The following is an 18,483-nucleotide window of genomic DNA, read 5'->3' as shown; positions in this document are numbered from 1 at the left end:
TCAGGACCAGGTAGCATTTCGTTTCACTGTGCATGGAGTTACCATGAGTCAGGGCTAACAGCAACAACTCTCATGACAGAGCTCTTCTTGTGTGTGTGACTCGAAAGTGACTATACTGTGAGGATTTCAGACCACTAGTGTGGATGGGTGAGTCCTTGTCTATGAATTTTATGGAGCTGTAATATTTAATGAAATGAATGGGAGATAGACAGAGATTTGCCTACTTTTTCTTTTGCTAAGTAAGGACATTGAGGAAAAAAGAACAATAAAACCCATCAATTACAGAAATTATTTTATAAAAGAAAGGAATATGATAACCAGAAAAATAGGAAGCATCTCAAGATTTAAAAACAAAACAAAACAATATGGCGGCGTTGGGGATGAGAAAGACATAGAGAGGTACATAGGAAGTACAGACAACAAATATGAACCCTTTTGTACATACAGTACTACGTTGTTAGTGAAGGCCAACATAGGTATACGGGTGGATAGATGGGTGGACAGGCTGAACTATTAGGTATGTCTATGAAATGGGGAGTGTATCCAAGAACATATATAGGGTTGGCAGACAATGGTCCTATAAGTTTATGTGAATGATCAGAATTCCCAGGTGTATAGTAGAGCTGACAAGGGGCAAGGTTGTAGTCACTGCTTGGTCACAGCCAGCTACCCAAAGGGACCAAGTAGTTGAACCAGTGGCCTTGGGACCATAGTCGCAGGGGACATCAAGCTCAATTGGCATAACATAATACACAAAACATTGTTCCACCTCCTACTTTGATAAGTAGCAACTGGGATCTTGAAAGCTAGCAAGCTGCCATCTAGATGTAACGATGGGTCTCTCCTAGTCCAGAGCAAAGAAGAATGAAGAAAATCAAAATTCATGGAAACAATTAGTCCTAGAGATTGGTACACCATCCGATCTGCAGCCTATACTACTATGAGACCAGAAGAACTAGATGGTGCCCAGCTACCACTGTCATCCACTTAGAAGGGATCCTGGATAGAGAAGGAGAACAATGTGGAACAAAACTCAAAATCATTTGGAGGAAAAAAAAAAGGGGGGGCCGACCAGGTTTGCTGGTCCAATAGAGCCTGGTGGAACCACTGACACTATGGCCCCTAGCTGCCCTTCAGGTCTGGAATTGAACTCACACCCGTGGTTTCCAGACAAACAAAAGACAGTCAAATGAGTTGAACATGTACCTGAGGTAGATACACTCCTTGGAGAGAACAATCAAGGGAGAAAGAAGGGCTGCTTGTGCACAGGGAGACAGCTCAGGGATCAGGAGTGCATGGAGGGATGGCCACTGGGGAGGACTATGAGGAGGAAGAGGGAGGGGAGCTGTTGCATTGTGGTAAACTGTGGTCAATGTCATGAGACAACATGTACATGAACTGCCGTATGAAAAGTGAATCTGCTCTGTAAATCTTCACCCAAATCACAATTAAAGAAAAAAAAAACACCTCTTTAAATTTAATATATTTAATTTTGTGTGTTGGGGGGAAACTCTATATCATTGCCATTATTTTACAAGAAACTAATGAAAATTTTGTCAAATACCAGCATCACTCTATGGCTTTTCAGAAATGCTGATTGACCACAGTTACCCAACAAGCCACTCAGTGCATTTTCACAGCTCTTAGCCAATACCATGCGGGCACATCTCCATGTTACTTCCTGTCAAGACAGCTATAAATATGTCCTGTCAGGACATGACCCATAAACACCTTCTGAATTGTAAGCCAGAGTCTTATTTGTGCAAAGCCTTTAATTTAATTTCTTTTCTCTCAGTAAATTAACAAAAGAAATGAGCAATAGATAGCCCCACCAAAAAAAGTGATTTGAATTTTGTCAGAACAGTTATGTCTAAGAGCTTAGGATTGAAGGATATATTTGTTCACTTACAAATATGACTGAATACCTAATGGATGCCGGGCACAGGGGATAAAGCAATGAAATCTCCATCGTACAGCCTTACATTCTGGTGGAAGAGGCAAATAATGAAGAGACATGCAGACAGTTAACTCTGCTCTTGGGGATAAATCTGTGACATTTAAGCAAAGAACTAAAATGAGGAAATGAGGGCTGTAGTCACCTCAGTTAAGAGCATTCCAGGTGAAGGGAACAGCAAGTACAAAGGCTGTTTGTGACTGGAGCTCAGCGGTGAAGGGAACAATGATAGATTCCTTGGGCCAGAAATGCAGCAGAGGAACATATCTGTAGGGCCTTATGGGACTATGGATTTATAAATGTAATGGAAAGCTGTTGGAAGTTTTGAGACAGGGAGTTCCATGCTGTAATTTACTTTTTCTCTGTTTGCTGGGACAGAATGTGGCAAAAGTGAAAGCTACTATAGGCTATCATAATAGTCCACATAAGACATGATGGTCATCTGCCAGGGTGGTCATCATAGAAGGGCTGAAACTATTTGGATTTAGGATAGAATTGAAAGCAGAGAGAACAGAAGCAACTGAAAGAATGGTGAAAAGAATCAAGCCAGGTTTCAACATTTTTTTATTTGATCAACAGAACAGATGGCACCACCTACAGAGAATGGGTTCACTGGGGAGCAGGAGATTGAAAGGAGAATAAAAAATGTATTAATAGATAATATTAAATTTGAGATATCACTTAAATATCCAATTAGAGCTGTCAAGTAGGCGACTGCATACATGAGTCTAGGGTGCAGGGAGAGATCGGGAGGGCTAGATCTTAATTTCTTACAAATTAAGAAACATTCAGAGTAAAATATTGTTTGTGGTCACTGGGCTGGAGAAGACCATCTAGATAGATGGACCAGCCAGGACAAAGGTTCTTGGGCAAGAACATGCTTGGTGAGTTGTGAAAAGATTAAAGAGTCTACTGTGGGTGTAAGGAGACAGTGAAAAGATGTTCAAGAACTAAGCCTGGAGGGACTCCAGCAATTAGAGGTCAGGAAGAGGAGGAAGATTCAGGAAAGGAGCCAGAGAAGGAGTGACCAGTGAGGAAGACCAGTTAAGGGTGAATCACCAAAGCCATGTGAATTAAGGCTTTCATGGATGACTACAAGCAGTTTATAAATCCACTCTGCCCTCCATTATCTCTATTGATGAGAGAAGTGGTATATGCTGCTACATTCCTAGTGTTTATCAGTGCCTGTAACAAATCAATATTTGTTTGTTTGTTTTAGAGGTTAAAAATGGTGGTCCACAGTCTGTATCTTCCTTATGTTTTGTTCAGACTGCAGTGTTCAAAAATATTTTAATTGGTTGCCAATATTGAGACTTTGAAAAACTTCATATCAAAATTCAGATTCATGGTTCTTTAAAAAAAAAAAAAAAAGTCACCTGGGCCTTTCTGTTCCACATCTTGGCAAGGCTATAGTTGTAGCAGGTGCTCTCTGAGCTTTGCAATGCTGCCCAAGGACGATGAGAAGAAGACACCAGTAAGGTGGCCAAGAAAGACAAAGACCCAGTGGAAAAAATCTGTGGGCAAGGCCAAAAAAGAAGAAGTGGTCCAAAGGTAAAGTTCAGGACATGCTCAATAACCTGGTCTTGTTTGACAAAAACATATATACAAACTCTGCAAGGAAGTTCCCAACTGTAAGCCAATGATCTCAGCTGTTGTCTCTGAGACACTGAAGATTGGTGGTTCCCTGGCCAGAGATGCCATTCAGGAGCTGCTTTACTAAAAGGATTTAACAAGCTGGTTTCAAAACAGAGCTCAAGGAATTTACCTGAGAAACAGCAAGGGTGAAGATGCCCTGCCTTCTGGTGAGGATGCATGAACAGGTCCAATCAACTCTATATTTTGAAAAATAAAATTTTACTAAATAAAACAAAAAAAATCACCTAGATTACCACAAGGCAGAGAGCAGCTTCCACTTTTAGAAGTACCGTGTGCTCTTTGTGGTATCCCTGGGTGGTGCAAATGGTCAACACATTTGGCTGTTTAGAGGTTTAAGTCCACCAGAGTCACTTCGGAAGAAAGGCCCAGCAAACCACTTCTGAAGAATAAGCCATTGAAAACCCTAAGAGCACAGTTCTACTCTGATATATATGGGGTTACCGTGAATTAGAATTGACTCTATGGCAACTGAATTAGAATTGACTCAGTGGCAACTGATATTTTACATGCTCCTCAGTTGATTTGCTGTAGTCTCCTACAATCCCTGGGTCTTTCCAACACTGAGTGCTGGGTCTCTCATTCATATAACCTGCCTGGTTTCTGAAGATTGAGTTTGTACCCCTTGTTTAATTAAAGAAGGAATGAATGAATGGATAGATGCATGAGTCAATGAACAAATATTTAACTGGTGAGGAACTTGGAGACCAGATTGGTGAAACAGTGCATGCAGCAAAGTCAATGCTCAAATATAGATTCTCAGGCAAAAAAACCTCTAAAATAAAAATAAAAGTTTGACAGAAAGAAGAGGGGTACCGACAAAACGTATGCTATTTCCATTTTTAAAAGAAATAGACTATTTAATCCTTTAACATGACAATGTTTCGTTCTCTTTAAGTTTTGATGAGAAGTGGTTTAATTAGAACCAGTACAGGAAACTAGCAAAACTTAGCATTACTCCCGAAGGCAAAGTGAATAATAAACTAATGTAGTTATTAAAGAATAAAATTAAAATTGGTATTTTATTCTATTAGTCTTTAGGTGAAAAAAGTTTCACCATTTTTTCCACAAATCATTTTTATTGATTCTTACATGTTTTAATCACAGAGTGTTGTAATTATAGACTGCCGAATTATCACCATTCCTTCTAAATCTGTTGCTGTTGAGTTGATCTGAATCATGGTAACTCCATGTGTTACAGAGTAGAACTGAGCCTCATAGGGCCTCTTGGCTGTAACCTTTATGCAAGCTGATCTCCAGGCCTTTATTCCATGGTGCCACTGGGTAGGTTCAACTGCAACGTTTTGGTTGGTAATCCAGCTCAAATTGCTTGTGTCACCCAGGCACTTTTCAGTCCTTCTACTTAGTACCAAAGATTCTTTGTAATTTTTTAAGTCTCCTCTCTCTGACTAACTCCACTGATGCCTGGTGACGATTCAGCATACTGTGTAGAGACAGATTCTGATGCCCAATTCAGGCTTATCAAATTAGAGTACAGTGATTGATTTCTATTGTTTTCCATGGTTAGAGATTATCTTATTTAATTCTTAATTTTGAACTAGACTCAAATGTAGGCATCTTGCCAGGTATGTGCTATCCTAAAATAAGACATGTAGGCTGATGCCTGGCTCCTTGAGAATCCTCATTCCTTTTCTCACTGAAGGCATTGAAATGGATTCCATTTGCTCTTAGACAGGAAGCAATGGGCCTCTTATCTGGAAAGCTAAATGTCTCTCCTTCCTTAGTATCAAATACCTTGATTATTTGGAGAAGTTGTTGCTAATCTTGGCTCTAGCCAAATTTGTGAAATAACCAAAAGGTATCGGTAATGATCCTCTGGCTTTCTCATGCCCGTTTTAATGTTTTAGATTTCTCCTTAGATCAAGATTTCTTAATTTGCAGTCTATAGATTGACTTTTAGAGGTGAACATCAAATCCATGAGATCTTCAGATTGTTTACAATAGTTTATAAGTATGAGCACTTCTCTGGGTTAAGATTCCATAATTTTGATTAATTTTTAAAGATATTATAATTCCCTACAGACACACACACGCACACGCACACGCAAAAAAACTAAGAGTTTCCACCATGGTGTTCAGGACCACATTGAGATTTTCACGCCTGGGGAACAAGGCACTAGTGGTGGGTAATGGCTTAGGGTAGAGACAGGATGAAGGGTTTGGAGTTAGATATGTTGAACTGGAGATGACAATGAGTTATTCAGATGGGGATATTCAATACAGAGTTGGAGTAGCAGAGCTGGCAAGGAAAGGGCACACACCCAGATTTGGAATTCATTGGCACAGGGGTAGGAGTTGAATACATGAATGCAGCTAAGCTGTCAGAACTGATCACTGAACCTAAAATAGGAAAGACTGGTATTGAGTCTTAGAGAGTATCTTCAGTTAGGAAGCAAGGGAAGAGGTGGCATTAGAGGCAAACTAAGAAGAGAAGTTGGAGTGGTAAGAGAAATGGCAGAATATCAGGGGGCTGTGTAGCAGGAGAGAATCCCAAAGAAAGACTGATCAGATCTGTGATATTAGAGATACTAAAGAAAACGTTGAACAGTGATGCAAAGAAGTTTGGGATCTAGAGGTCACTGATAATTATCAATCAATCCATTTTGAAAAGTTGTAGGGACACATTTGTTAACCACATCATTCTTTAAATGCTTATTATTGAATTTCTACTACATGTCAGATGCCATGCTAGATGCTAGGGTAGAAAGATGAATAAGACTATAATCATCCTTTGGAGGTTTGGAGACTCACTGGAACATGGATTTACATGAGTAAACTGTTGCATAGAAATATGAATAGTGTGTAAGGGAGGAAGCAGCTGATTTACCCAGAGGGCAAAAGCCATTATAGGGAAATGGACTTCATATACTGGAAGTATAATTGGTGGGGTTCAAGAATCCTTAACACATGAACCTCTTTTGCACTCCATTAAATAATAAAGGTAATTTGTACGTTTCAGAATCATTTAGGCACACACATACCAACACCTTGAACAAAACCCATTTTTATTCCTGAGATCTAGAAAGTGATGGAATAATATCTGTATACAAACACTAACAAAAATAAATACATGTACCTTGCTTTCTCTTGCAGTTTCCTTTTTTTCAAATATTTAAATTTCTAGTACTTAAACAGGTTGATTCCTGAGGGCTGCTATTTTAGAATGTTTTTTAAATTTCAACATGCTAAATTTTATACACATTAATTATTAATAAGGTATTAAGAATTTCAAAATTAATTATATCAATGATTTATTCTATAAGAGGAGTTGGAATGGGTCAATAGATAGTGCCAGTTTTAGAATCATACTTACCTAGGGTCATACCTCTTCTCCACTATTTGCAAGTTTGATTACTTTTTAAAGATGTTACAAGGGAGTTACTTGAACCTACCTGTATGTACACCTATCATATTCATTTAATATTTACCTTATGTAATTGTTGGAAGGAATAGGTAATGTATGAAAAATGCCTGGCTTTACACTATCACAAAGGAGCTCTTGTGGCACAATGGTTAAGGGCTCAGCTGCTAACTGAAAGGTTACAGTTAGAACCCACCAGCCACCTTATGTAGGAAAATACCAGGTAACCTGCTCCTGTAAAGATTAGAGCTGAGGAAACTCTATGGGGCAGTTCCACTCTGTCCTATAAGGTTGCTATGAGTTGGAATCAACTCAATGGCACACAGCAACAACACACTATTACAATGATTATTATTGATAATAAACCATTTGTCTGATATTGTATTTGCAAGTCAGGAGAATATTAGGCATATAACTTAGAAAACACACAAATAATTTCTGCACAGAATTAGCCTCTAAGCCACTCCTCGGAAGGAAGGTGGGCAATCTACTTCCATAGTGATACCACCTCGGAAACCAAGGGAGGGGTCGCTATGAGTCAGATCTGACTCCATAGCAGTGTGTTTGGTTTGGTTTTGGTAAGATACAAAGGAACTCAAGAACATGAAACTAAGATCAAGGACAATTACATATTTTGATACCTCTGTTGATATATTTTCAAGATCTACCCAAAACAGTCTCTACTACTCTTAATTTTCAAACTGTTGTCAATAATAAATATGAAGATTGAAATTTTATTTGCCACCAGCCAAATTATAGTCAATACCCCACAGGTAAATGAGCAAGACCTATTTTTTTTCCCCCACATCTTTGAAATTCAGAAAGGATGGAAGAGTAGTAAACAGTAGTTTCCTTGTGTCACATGCAGCCTGAGATACTTTTCAGAGAAAACAAAATTACTTACTGTCTATTTTTCATTGTTGCATTACATTCCAGAGCCATATCTGTGTCTATCAATTATTGCACAGAGCTCCCTGATTTTGAAATCTACTTGGATACTAAGAGCAGAGCCACAAAAAATAGTTACCCAGACTGTACACAGCACAGCTCCAGGGACTGCCAATCACATAGACTATCACATAGACTATGAGAAAGGTAGTCCTCAGGAGCTTTGGTAGCATAGTGCCTAAGGCACTTGACTGCTAACCAGAAGGCCGGTGGTTCAAACCCACCAGCCACTCCTCGGAAGGAAGGTTGGGCAATCCTACCTCCGTAGTGATACTGCCTCGGAAACCCAAGGAGGGGTCGCTATGAGTCGGGGCCGACTCGACGGCAAATAACAACAACAACTGTGCAGTAAACAACTTGTACAACCATATATGGTAGCCCTGTCTGAGGGACTTGAATACTTTTCTGATGAACATGCTCTATCACTTAACAATATTGACCATCTATTACGTGTGAGACACTGTTCTAGGCATTGGGAATATAACAGTGAACAAAACAGACTGAATCCTACTCTGGTGGCATAGTGCCTAAGGCATTTGACTGCTAACCAGAAGGCTGGTGGTTCAAACTCACCAGCCACTCCTCAGAGGGAAGGTTGGGCAATCTACTTTCATAGAGATACAGCCTTGGAAACCCAAGGAGGGGTCGCTATGAGTCAGATCCGACTCTACTGCAATGAATTTGTTTTTGTTTATGAAGCCTATAGTCTAGCGAAGTGGAGGAGGAGGGAGACAGAATAATACATACACATTATTATATGTATATTTATGTATATAAATATAGGGAGCTCTGGTAGCATAGTGGCTAAAGCACTTGACTGCTAACCAGAAGGCTGGTGGTTCAAACCCACCAGCCACTTCTCAGAAGGAAGATGGGGCAATCTACTTCCCTAGTGATACTGCCTCAGAAACCCAAGGAGGGGTCGCTATGAGTCGGGTCTGACTCGACGGCACATAACAACAACAACAACAACATATAAATATAATATATGGGAGCTCTGGTTGCATAGTGCCTAAGGCACGCAGCTGCTAACCAGAAGGCTGGCAGCTCAAACCTATCAGTTACTCCTTGGAAGGAAGACTGGGCAATCTACTTCCATGGAGATACGTATACAGTTTATCAGGTAGTGATAAGTTCAGTTCAAGGAAGAACAGTTAAGCAAGGTGAGAAGGAAATGGGGCCCAGCAATGAGGGGATTACTCTTTGAAATAAAGTTGGCAGAACAGTTCCATTAATAAGTTGGCAGTTTTGAGCAGGAACCCGAGGAAGGGAGGAATCAAGCTGTTCATATTACTGAAACAAAACTAAACCCACTGCCATTGAGTTGACTCCAACTCATAGAGAAGCCTACTGGGTTTCCAAAGCTGTAAATCTTTATATAAGTAGAGTGCCTCATCTTCTTCCCACATAGCAGCTGGTAGGTTTGACCTGTCAATGTTCTGGTTAGCAACCAAATGCCTTACCCACTACACCACCAGAGCTCCTTGTTCATATCACTAAGGCAAGAGTATTCCAGGCAGAGAAAAGAGCAAGTGCAAAAGCAAAAGCTTGGTTGGTATATTCAGGGGACAGCAAGAAGGAGGTGTAGCTGGGGTGGATTAAATGGAGTGGTAGAGAAATGAAATCAGAATGGTTGGGGTTAGGAACCAGATCTCACAGGATCTAGACAGCCATTGTAAGGATTAGACTTTACTCTGAGTGTGATGAGAGGTCGCTGGATAGTCTTGAGTAGAGAGGAACGATGTATCTGATTTAGATGTTAAAAAGATCACTCTGTCTTTGAGCTAATTGTGTATTACAAAAAATATTCTAGGAGTGTTTTAACCAAATTACTAATAAGATTTTTAAAATTGTTTCTTTTTTAAGCTGAGTCAGAATTCAAACGTTAAAGCAATACATTAAATACATGATGAACATGGTAAATCCTGAAACCTTTAGGCTTAAAGAGCATTAAAGTTTATTCATTTATTCCTCTTGGATGGTTTTAATTTACAAAACAGTGCAGATATATTCCGACTCATTACAGGAAAAAAGAACCTGTAAAGAAAAATTTCAAACATCTCAACTCTAAGAGAAAATGTTTTATGGATTATAGAGGTACCAGAGACATAGTTACCTTGGTCAAGCCCTTTGCTACAGGGAAGTTGGTTATTCATGAAACAATCCGTATTTTGTTATTAAAGTTTTTCAGTGTTGTAGAATGTAATCTTGCCTTCCCCCAAAAAATTTAAAAATGCCCATTGTTCATAACAATACTGTAATTTTTTAAAAAAATTACAAATGCTTGCATGCTCTGTGATCTCATACACAAAGCAACAGTTGTGAAAAATGGACAAATATCACTGTAAAAATTATGCTATATATTCTGAAATATCTTTGATATAAGTATTTACATATGACAACTCTCTTTTGAAAGACCTCAGTAACTCTTTTTCCCATAATTTGTTTACTACATACTTATGATTAATCTCGTATACCCACTGCCGTCGCATGGTCCCAACTCATAGCAACCTCTCCTTGGGTTTCCAAGGCAGTATCTCTGTGGAAGTAGATTACCCAGTCTTCCTTCTGAAGAGTGGCTGGTGGGTTTGTACCACCAGACTTCTGGTTAGCAGTCAAATGCCTTAGGCACTACAACACCAGAGCTATACAAATAAATAACCAAAATGGGATACCTTAGACCCTTCATTGACTTTTCTCTGTACCGATAGTTCAACAAATTCCCTGCACAGTTACAAATACAAATAAATACCCCAAAGTGTTTGCAGAAAATATAATAAATAAAAACAATGATGTTGCCTGTCCCAAACCTGATTTCTCCTAATTTCATAACTAAATTGCATGACTGTGGTATGATCACTTAAAAGTAGATTCTTAAGATTTGGATTCATCTTGTCTTTCTTTAAATCTGATATTCAAAATCAATGGATCAATTGTGCTAATTTACTTTCTTATGAAAGAAAAAAAACATGACCAGTCCCTAATATACCTTGTCCTCTGCTAGGTCTCTGGTGTATCTTAGGCCACTGAGTCCTTGCAGTAACCTTAGGAAGCAGATACAGGCAATCCCTGGTTATGAACGAGATCAGTTCCTAAGTTTATCTTTAAGTCCAATTTGTAGATAAGTCAGAACAGGTGCATACAGTTCTTATTTAGCCTTACTTTATTGCAAGAAAGCAGGTTTGGTGGCACAATGGTTAAAGCGCTTGGCAGCAAACCAACAGTTTGGCAGTTCAAACCAACTGGCAGCTCCACCATGTGGCAGGCTACTTCCATAAAGATTTATATCTTGGAAACTCTATTGGGCAATTCTACCCTGTCCTATAAAATCAAAACAAAATGAAACACTGCCATCAAGTTGATTCCAACTTAGAGCAACCTCCGTTGGGTTTCCAAGGCAGTAAATCTTTACGGAAGTCCACTGCCTCTTCTTCCTTCCGCGGAGCAGCTGGTGGGTTTGAACCACCAACGTTCTGGTTAGGAGTCAAATGCCTTAGGCACTGTGCAACCAGAGCACCTTAATCTGTCCTATGTTGTTGTTGTTATGTGCCGTCGAGTCGGCCCCGACTCATAGCGACCCCTCCTTGGGTTTCCGAGGCAGTATCACTACGGAAGTAGGATTGCCCAACCTTCCTTCCGAGGAGTGGCTGGTGGGTTTGAACCACCAGCCGTCTGGTTAGCAGGCAAGTGTCTTAGCCACTATGCTACCAGAGCTCCTTAATCTGTCCTATAGTGCACTGTAAATTGTAATCAATTCCAGTCAGTGGGTTTGATTAGTGCCTGAACAGGTGTAACGCCTTTTCAATTATTTAAAAGCTGCACAGTGCAGCAAGTGAATGTGATTGTGATGAAGAATTTGTTGCAAGTAGGGATTGGTTCAATTGTTTCAAACTGAGGGCAAATTTAAATAACATTAAAGGGCAAGTATGAGTTGTTCTTAATTTGGACATGTGTAAGGGGGACTGCCTATATATCACATCAATTTTATAGAAGAGGCAACTGAAGTCCAGGGAGGTAAAATAATTCCTCCTAGGATTCATTCAAACCCAGGTCTGTCTAACTTCAAAATCCTTATCCCTTTTCTATTATAGTTGCACTGGGCAACACTATCTTTTATTACATATGAAATGAAATAAAAAATATTAAATAGATTCAATGTTTTATCACTGTCATTTTTTGTTTTAGGTAATATTCTTGAGTATCTTTAAAAAAAAAAAAAAAAAAAACTTTTTTCCAGGCTAGACACTGAGAATACTGTTAGCCCATTTCACTGGCAAATAATGCTGATGAGAGAACAAAGCAATAAACAACTCATTCAAGCCTAGGAAGTTGTTGTGCAGGTACTTAGACTTAACAAAAAAATCAAACCCACTGCCATGGAGTTGATTCTGACTCACAGTGACCCTACAGGACAGAGTAGAACTGCCCCATAGGGTTTCCAAAGCTGTAAATCTTTATAGAAGCAGACTGCCTCATCTCCCATGGAATAGCTGGTGAGTTTGAACCGCTGAGCTTTTGGTTATTAGACGAATGCTTTAAACACAGTATCATTAGAACTTAGGTCCCTTTTATTCCCTTGCCTGTGGCTCCTTCCACTTTCTTTTGAGTCTGATGATTCTTAAGATAAATAGAATCACATTCAAATTAAGGTGAAATTTTACAATTCTAAAAGTGAATTGATAGCTTCAGGAATTAAATAACTATGCTTAAACACTTGAAAATTATTCTTTTAGGCACTTTTAAGAGTGTTTTTTAAAGCTTTATTTATTTAAATTTGTTATTAAATAATTTCACGGCTTGGTTCATGTTTTCACACTAAACATAATTATTCTTGATTCTTTCTCTATAGACCAGAAGCATCAACCACTTGTGGTGCTGGTAAATCCACAGTGATTAAATGGATTGCAATGGCCTGAGAATTGAGGTCCTGCTGATATTAAAGAAAAAATTTTAATAGGCTAAGGATATTTTCCTAATTAATTTAAAGAATATAAACTTTGAAGGAACTTGCTAAAATGGTGACATTTAATATTAAATATCCAACCAGAGAAGGCCTGGATTAATAAAAAGAAGGAAGAGGGGATGACCTAGACAATTAATTTCTCATCTTTGACCTGTTTCCATATCTTGAAGCTCTTATGATCTAGTTTTTAGTTTACATTGCTTTTTAAAGTGAATGTTTCCATTGGTGATAATCATAGAGATAAATACATGCTTGTTTTACTTTTTGTGACTAAAAGCAAAGCAATAAATTTTAGAATATATTTGTTGTTGTTGTTGTTACATGCTATCGAGTCGGATCCGACTCACAGAGACCCCTCCTTGGGTTTCTGAGGCAGTATCACTATGGAAGTAGATTGCCCCATCTTCCTTCTGAGAAGTGGCTGGTGGGTTTGAACTGCCAGCCTTCTGGTTAACAGTGAAGTGTCTTAGGCACTATGCTACCAGAGCTCCCAGACTATATTTATACCACTACGATTGCCACTGAGTTGTCTCCAATTTATGTCAATCCCATCTGTGTCAGATAGAATTACATGCCATAGGGTTCCCAACGGCTGATTTTTTACAAGTAGATCACCAGGTCTTTCTTCTGATGTGTCTCTGGGTGCACTCAAACCGCAATACCTTTCTGTTAGCAGCTGAGTTAACCTTTTGCACCACTGAGGGACTGTTATGCCACTATAGTTTGTATGAATTTTGATTTATCTGTTAATTTCTATTTTAGCAAAGTACTTTTTAATTTTAGGGTTGAATTAATTTTTTATGACAAAAAAAAAGGAACAAAAAAAGAGTAGTTATTAATGGAAACTAAATAGCTTATTTTCTATTTTTTTCACATTTCAACTCTTACAAGACTTTTGTTGGGTTGCAAATATATTCTTTAGTTTTAACATGTAGACAACTTCTCCCTTTACCATATATTTAAATGTAAGATTTAATGTCTTATATATATGAATCTTACATATGTGAGGAGCTCTGGTGCTGCAGTGCCTAAGGCATTTGACTGCTAACCGGAAAGCTGGCAGTTGAAACCCACCAGCCACTCCTCGGAAGGAAGATTGGGCAATCTACTTCTGTAGAGATACTGCCTCGGATACTCAAGGAGGGGTTGCTATGAGTCAAATCAATGCGAAGGCAGTAAGTTTGGTTTTTTGGTTTACATATGAGTTGAAATTTTGACTTACAATTCTTGTAATACATATTTTGCTTTGTAAGATGAAATTTTGCCCAAAGACATACCCATTCCCTCCAACACCCAAGAATAGGCTAAGGTCACCATCATGGAAACTCACAATACCATTTGCCCAAAACATATACCAAGAGCACAGATCAACATTTTTTCTTTTCTTTTTTGTTTTAAGTAAACTTTTGCACAGATTTAAACACTAAACTTTTTTTAGCTATATATTTTACTTATCTCTAGTGGTTCAAAGCCGCCACCTACTCCTTGGAAGGAAGATTGGACAATTTACTTCTGTAGTGATACCGTCTCAGAAACCCAAGGAGGGGTCACTATGAGTTGGATCTGGCTTGACGGCAGTGAGTTTGGTTTTTGGGTATTAAAAATAATGCCATTATGACCTAAGGACTGTCCTAGACATCTTGGATTTATAAAACTATAACTTTAGGGTAAATAAGCCCCTCAAAATTGTGGGCTAATTTGATAAAATCCAACACCCAAACAGGAAATTCTTCAACATGATAAAGGGTATTATACCAAACCAATAGCCAACATTCTCAATGGAGAGAGATTGAAAGCATTCCTCTTGCAAATGAGAATCAGACAAAGATACCTTTTACCACCACTCTTAATCAACATGTACTGGAAGTCCTAGCTACAGCAATAAGGAAAGAAAAGGTAATAACTGACATTCAGAATGGTAAGGAAGAAGTAAAACTACCCCTATTTGCATATGATATGATCCTATACATAGAAAATCCTAAAGATTATGTAAGAAAGCTACTGGAACTAATAAAAGGATTTGGCAAAGTGGCAAGATATAGGATCAACATACAAAACCCAGTTCTCTGCACCAACAAAGAAAGCTTTGAAAAAGGAAATAAGGAAAACAATACCACTTATAATAGCCGCCAATATGATAAAAATGCTTAGGTATAAATTTATCCAGAGAGGTAAAAGACCTATACAAAGAAAACTACAAAACAATACTGCAAGAAACCAAAAGAGACCTACATAGATAGAAAAACATACCATATTCATGGACAGGAAGTGTTAACATTACGAAAATGTCACTACTACCCAAAGCTATCTCTATATATAATGCAATCCCAATCCAAATTCCAACAGCATTCTTTGATGAGACAGAAAAACTAATCACTAACTGAATACAGAAAGGAAAAACCAAAAACCAAACCCACTGCCATCAAGTCAATTCTGTCTCATAGTGACTCCCATTGGGTTTGTTATAATACCCTTTATTATGTGATGCAAATCTTTACAGAAGTAGATTGCCTCATCTTCCTCCTGCAGAGCAGCTGGTGGGATTTAACAGCCTACCTTCTAATTAGTAGCCAAGTACTACTAATCAGCAGCACCAGAGCTCCTTATGGAAATGAAAGAGGCCCCGCATAAGTAAAGCATTATTGAAGAACAACAACAAAGGAAGAGACCTCACACTTCCTGATCTCAGAACCTACTATACCAGCCATGGTAGTCAAAACAGCCTGGTACTGGTACAATGACAGATCAATGGAGCAAAATGGAAAATCCAGACATAAATCCATCCACCTTTGAACAGATGATCTTCAACGAAGGACCAAAGTCCATGAAATAGAGAAAAGACCATCTCTTTAACAAATGGTTCTGGCAAAACTGGATGTCTATTTGTAGAAAAATGAAACAGGATCCATACTTCACACCATACACAAAAAGTAATTCAAAATGGATCAAAGACCTAAATATAAGACCTAAACTATAAAGACCATGGAAGAAGAAAAAAATAGGGACAATGCTAGGGACTCTAATATATAGCATAAATAGAATACCAAAAATAACTAAAAATGCAAAAACAGTAGAAAATGAACTAGATAAATGTGACCGCCAAAAAATTAAATACCTATGCTCATCAAAAGACTTGCAAAAGAGTAAAAAGAGAACATACAGCCTAGGAGGAAAGAAAAATTGGCTATGACATATCCAACAAGGATTACAGAAAACTTCAACACCTCAACAACAAAAAGACAAACAATCCAATTAAAAATCGTGTGGAGGATATGAACAGACACTTCACCAAAGACATTCAGGCAGCTAACAAATACATGAAGGAATGCTTCCCATAATGAATCATTAAAAGAGATGGAAATTAAAAGTACAATGAGATACCATCTCACCTCAACAATAATGGCACTAATCAAAAAAAACAGAAAATAACAAATGTTGGTAAGGTTGTGGGGAGACTGGACCTCTTATACACTCTTATTACAGTTATATTTGATGTGCTATATTCTCTCTACCAGAGAGTGAGCTCATCAAGAGTGTGATCTGGATCACATTAGTTTCTGTTATATAATTTACACATAGTAGTGAGGAATGTAAAAGGGTCAATCAATATGAAAAATGCTATGGCACTTCCATAAAAAGCTAGAAATATAAATATCATATAATCCAGCAATCCCACTCCTAAGTATATACCCTAGAGAAATAAGAGCCATGACATAATTAGACATACATACATCCATGTTCATTGCAACATTATTCATAATAGCAAAAAGATGGAAACAAAATTGTGGACTATATTATCCCACTTCCTTCAACTAGATCCTTCATTATGATTCCCCCACCACTTCAAGTCCAAACTGTACCCAACTTCAGTATCCAACTCAGTTGCCATGAACTCTGAAAACATTCTTTAAAACTATCAGCTGGATTCTCATAGAAGTCTTCTCTCTATTCCTTTCTGAAGGCACTTGTCCTTTCTATCTTGTCTTTCTGTGTTGTAAAATATCAGTTATTTGCTGATGGGTTGTATTTTCTCTACCAGACAATGAGCTCATCAAGGGTATGCTCTGAATGACATTAATTCTGTTACATAACTTACATATAGTAGGTTCTCAAAGAGTACTAGGTATGTATTTAACAATTTCTGTTAGCCATGACAAATGTTCAAAGATAATGAAATAGGTATTATTCAGAAATATTTTAGGCAACTCTTGGTCAAGAAAGAAAGCCACTGAACGAAAATTTCTTAAAGAGGTGAGTCAGAGTAAATGGCATATAAAAGTGACACATTGAATTTCTTCACCTTTATGTAACCTCCAGAAGATCAAGTATTAATAAAATATTTATCTTCAGTTGTCACAAGGCAGACTTTGATTTAAACTCTTGGGTACATGAATGTCACTCTAGACCGGAAATATACCATCATGTATTTTTAATTTAAACATGGATATGTAAAAAATTTATATACCCCGATTTAAAAAAAAAAAAAAAAAGTGAAAATCTTCCAACAGTTGCTACAAACAGAAACAGAACCTAAAAACTACTGTCAAACTTCTATAATTAGTACATGAAAAACATTCTCTGTCCCATGTGATACTGAAATGACACATAAGATACATTCTCTTACCTTTAGGGAATCAAAGCAGGCAATTACTCTTCCATTTTCAACCTGGCAACTTTTTGGGGGGTGAGCAAATTTGCATTCCTCATCAGAGCGTGAGCATGTTCCTCTTTGAAACTGTCTGCACACTTCTAATGTCAGCCATTTTGTATCTCTGACAGGGGCAACGTTCAAAGCCATGATGCAAAAGTAATTTGGATTTTGTTAGTTTCTGTTAAGTGTTGATATCAATCCAACTTTCAATAATTCCAAAACTATTGTTGTGAAAAATCCCACATGTAAGTCTTAGGACAAATGATAAATTACTTAATGAAGTCCAATCCACAAAGCAGAGTGAGAAGAATTTATCGGCAGGCGTCACTCATCAATCAGTATGTCCCACTTGAAGACTGCGGGCCACAATAAAAGCACACTCAGTGTCATCTCTGGCTGTAAGCATCTCAGTCTCTTGACTGTTTTGCAGATACAACTGTTTTTAATAAAGTGTCTTCAATATCATGGCACCCCTTGGGAGAATAAACAGTTCTGATGCTTACAGCTATTGATAATGCTAGATTATAAGCCACTCAGATGTTCATATTTTAGCAGGATTCTTTTTCATTCCACCGTTTTAAGTTTTGAAATCAAGCAATTGGCAAAGTCAGACAACTGAGATATCTTCATCCACTTGTAAGGGTCAGGATTCTATGTATTTGACAGAAAAACAAGATTTGAACACACAAAGCACTCCCAGGCTGCAGTTTCTGATAAAAGTGACTTTACACAGGCACTTTTAAGTCATAAACCTGCAAAACACAAATAAAAAATCAGTTTATAGGCAAACACAAAGAATCAACATATTAACAATTATTTAGTCCTTACCGAGAATTTGCAAGAGTGCAGTCTAGCTCTTTGAGTATAGTGGGGAAAGTTATACATTGAAAAAGAAAGAAAAGAAAGGAATATGCAACTGAAACTGTACTGCA

General features: G+C 38.0%; 1 protein-coding gene across 1 annotated transcript in view; it reads right to left on the bottom strand.

Annotated features, from left to right (window-relative positions):
- MBNL2 (muscleblind like splicing regulator 2) overlaps positions 1 to 17,698 on the bottom strand; it is a 154,429-nt gene extending 136,731 nt beyond the window's left edge. The window contains exon 1 of the mRNA XM_042783201.1: positions 17,525 to 17,698. Within this exon, the coding sequence (XP_042639135.1) occupies positions 17,525 to 17,698 (174 nt within the window). The remainder of the gene's footprint in view (positions 1 to 17,524) is intronic.
- Positions 17,699 to 18,483: the final 785 nt, after the last annotated feature.

The sequence above is a fragment of the Orycteropus afer genome, unplaced genomic scaffold (genome assembly GCF_000298275.1).
Source record: "Orycteropus afer afer isolate SDZICR_OR568_19922 unplaced genomic scaffold, OryAfe1.0 scaffold00730, whole genome shotgun sequence".
In the NCBI taxonomy this organism is placed as follows: Eukaryota; Metazoa; Chordata; class Mammalia; order Tubulidentata; family Orycteropodidae; genus Orycteropus; species Orycteropus afer.
Note: the sequence above shows the minus strand (reverse complement) of the source record. Positions and strands in the feature narration are given on the sequence as shown.